The following is a 2,069-nucleotide window of genomic DNA, read 5'->3' on the forward strand; positions in this document are numbered from 1 at the left end:
CCCGGGGGCGAGGGTGTCTCCTGCTCAAAGGCCGGGCTCTAGAAGGATGGGAAGGATTCCTTATTCCAGACACAGCACATGAACACTGACGCGTTTCCATCCCAGTCAACACAAGACATCTAAAAACCCGCTGCGCGTTCACCGCCCGAGCCCTTCCTTCTTTCCAGTGACGATGGAGGAAAAGGGGGCGCGTGGAGAAGCCCTAAGACGTAGACGGTGCTGTCATCGCTGCCTCCCCCTCCTCCTCTCCTTGCTTTGGCAGCTCAGCAAGCGTGGGACAGAGGGGAACTGGAGCGGCGGGAGACTCTTGCGCCGCCGCCTCCTCCTCCTCCTCCTCTCCGAGACCCAGCTCTACATCCATTTGCTCCAGCTCCCCCTGATCCAGCAGCTCAAAGTCATCAGCTTCCTCCTCATCGTCGGGTGAAGCTGCTGCCTCTGTCTCCACCGCTTCGGTCTCTGACAGCTGTGCTTGGAAGCTCAGTTTCTCTTCGGGCTCAGTGGGCAGGAACTCGGAGAGGGAAGGCCCCTCGCTGGCCTCCGAGGAGCGCAGCAGGGCGGAGAGGGTGTTCTGCACCGCCGTGGTAATGGCGGTGGTGACGATCTCCTCGCTCAGCGTGTCAATGCAGATGCCCAGGCCCGGGGCAGGGACAGTCTCTGGCTCTGCGCTGCCTCCGGCCGCTTGCCCGCTCCCGTTGAAGTGCGTATTTACAAAATGGAGAGGAGACGCTAGGCGAAGGACGGAGAGGTCGGAGTCCGCAGCCTCCTTCTCTGCCGAGTCCAGCTCACGGGCGGCGTGGGCAAGCTCGGGACCCAGAGGCACACCAAACGCATCTTCATCGCTCTGTGGTCCCAGGTCTCTGGAATGGTATTCTTCCACGGAGGGAAACTCTGCCAGGTCCTTGGAAAAAGACTCCTCCGGCTCGCTGTGCAGGCTCTGCTGATCCAGGTCTGAAAGGCACCAGCGTTAAGGCATGGGTCCTGTCACCTCGCCCATCACCGACACCTCCCACCCACTCTCCCTGAGCTGACACACCAGGGCTCACTTTTGGGCATCCTCCCAGCTGTGGGAACACAGCAGGAAGAGGGCTGCGGTCACTCCCTTCTCCCAGTGGTCCCAGTGGCACGACTCATGTGGAGCATCCCTTTTCTCATGCTGCCCTCTGTGCTCAGAGATGACTTCCTTCTCCACCTCACTCCCTCTGCATCCAGAGTCCTCCCCTAAACGCTCCAGGGCCAGGGAATAATTGTGCTTACAACCCATCTCCTGCCTGTTCCTCCCCAGACACTCAAGCGACCACATCCAAGTGGTTATCCTCACCACTAACCAGTCTCTCTCAGAGCCTGGAAGTCTGACAGGGTGCGGTGTCCGACCTGTTTCACCCAGCATCATACATGGGCCTGTGACTACACCAGGCAATCACTTCTGCAGGAATTTGTGGATGGCCTTGCTCCCCTGCTGGAGTGACAAAAGGACACTGTCTGGGCAGTAATCAGGGCCAAATGTCCACTGAGGACCAGCCACGAAGGCAGAGCGTGCAGCGCTGCTACTACTGCCTCTTCCTCTTAATCCTCTTCCCCTTGCAAATATCTGGGTGCTCCCGGTGTTTGCAGGGGCAGTTTTCCTGGGACAAAACACTCAGGGTCAGGAAGGCAACCAAGTGTCCCATCACGTACCTTCGGAAACGTCCGTCAGCTGTGGGGTGGTAGCCCTCGAGACAGAAAAGCCCCCACTCTCCAGGATGGAAGCCTCCTCATCAGAGAGCTCAGAATCTGTGATCGACAGTGCCAGGGCAGTCTTCTTCACGTCCACCTGCGTGGGATGAAGGCAGAGGGACAAATTCCTGGGTGTCCTGCTGCCTATGGGCACGTCTGCGCAAACCAGAGCTAGAGGCAGAAATCCTTCCTTCGCCGGAGAGATTCTGCACAGGGATAGCGTGGAAGCAGGAGCTGGCTGGGCAAAGTGCTTCCTGCACTGCCAGGGAAGGCCAGTCTCAGCTCACCAGCTTTCCTGCCTGAATTCACTGCCTGAAGCTTTGCCTGCCCTCACTCCTAAGCACAAGTACAGGCTC

General features: G+C 58.9%; 1 protein-coding gene across 1 annotated transcript; it reads right to left on the reverse strand.

Moving 5' to 3' along the window:
- Window positions 1–31: 31 nt before the first annotated feature.
- On the reverse strand, window positions 32–1,857 carry LOC104506696 (protein FAM134A-like; the record flags this gene model as incomplete). Its single annotated transcript, XM_010147730.1, has 2 exons — window positions 32–948; window positions 1,675–1,857. Coding segments are annotated over 2 exons (929 nt in total), but the record flags the coding sequence as incomplete, so codon positions are not given.
- Between the last annotated feature and the right edge of the window lie 212 nt (window positions 1,858–2,069).

Source organism: Eurypyga helias, unplaced genomic scaffold (assembly GCF_000690775.1).
Source record: "Eurypyga helias isolate BGI_N326 unplaced genomic scaffold, ASM69077v1 scaffold19832, whole genome shotgun sequence".
NCBI classification, from domain to species: domain Eukaryota; kingdom Metazoa; phylum Chordata; class Aves; order Eurypygiformes; family Eurypygidae; genus Eurypyga; species Eurypyga helias.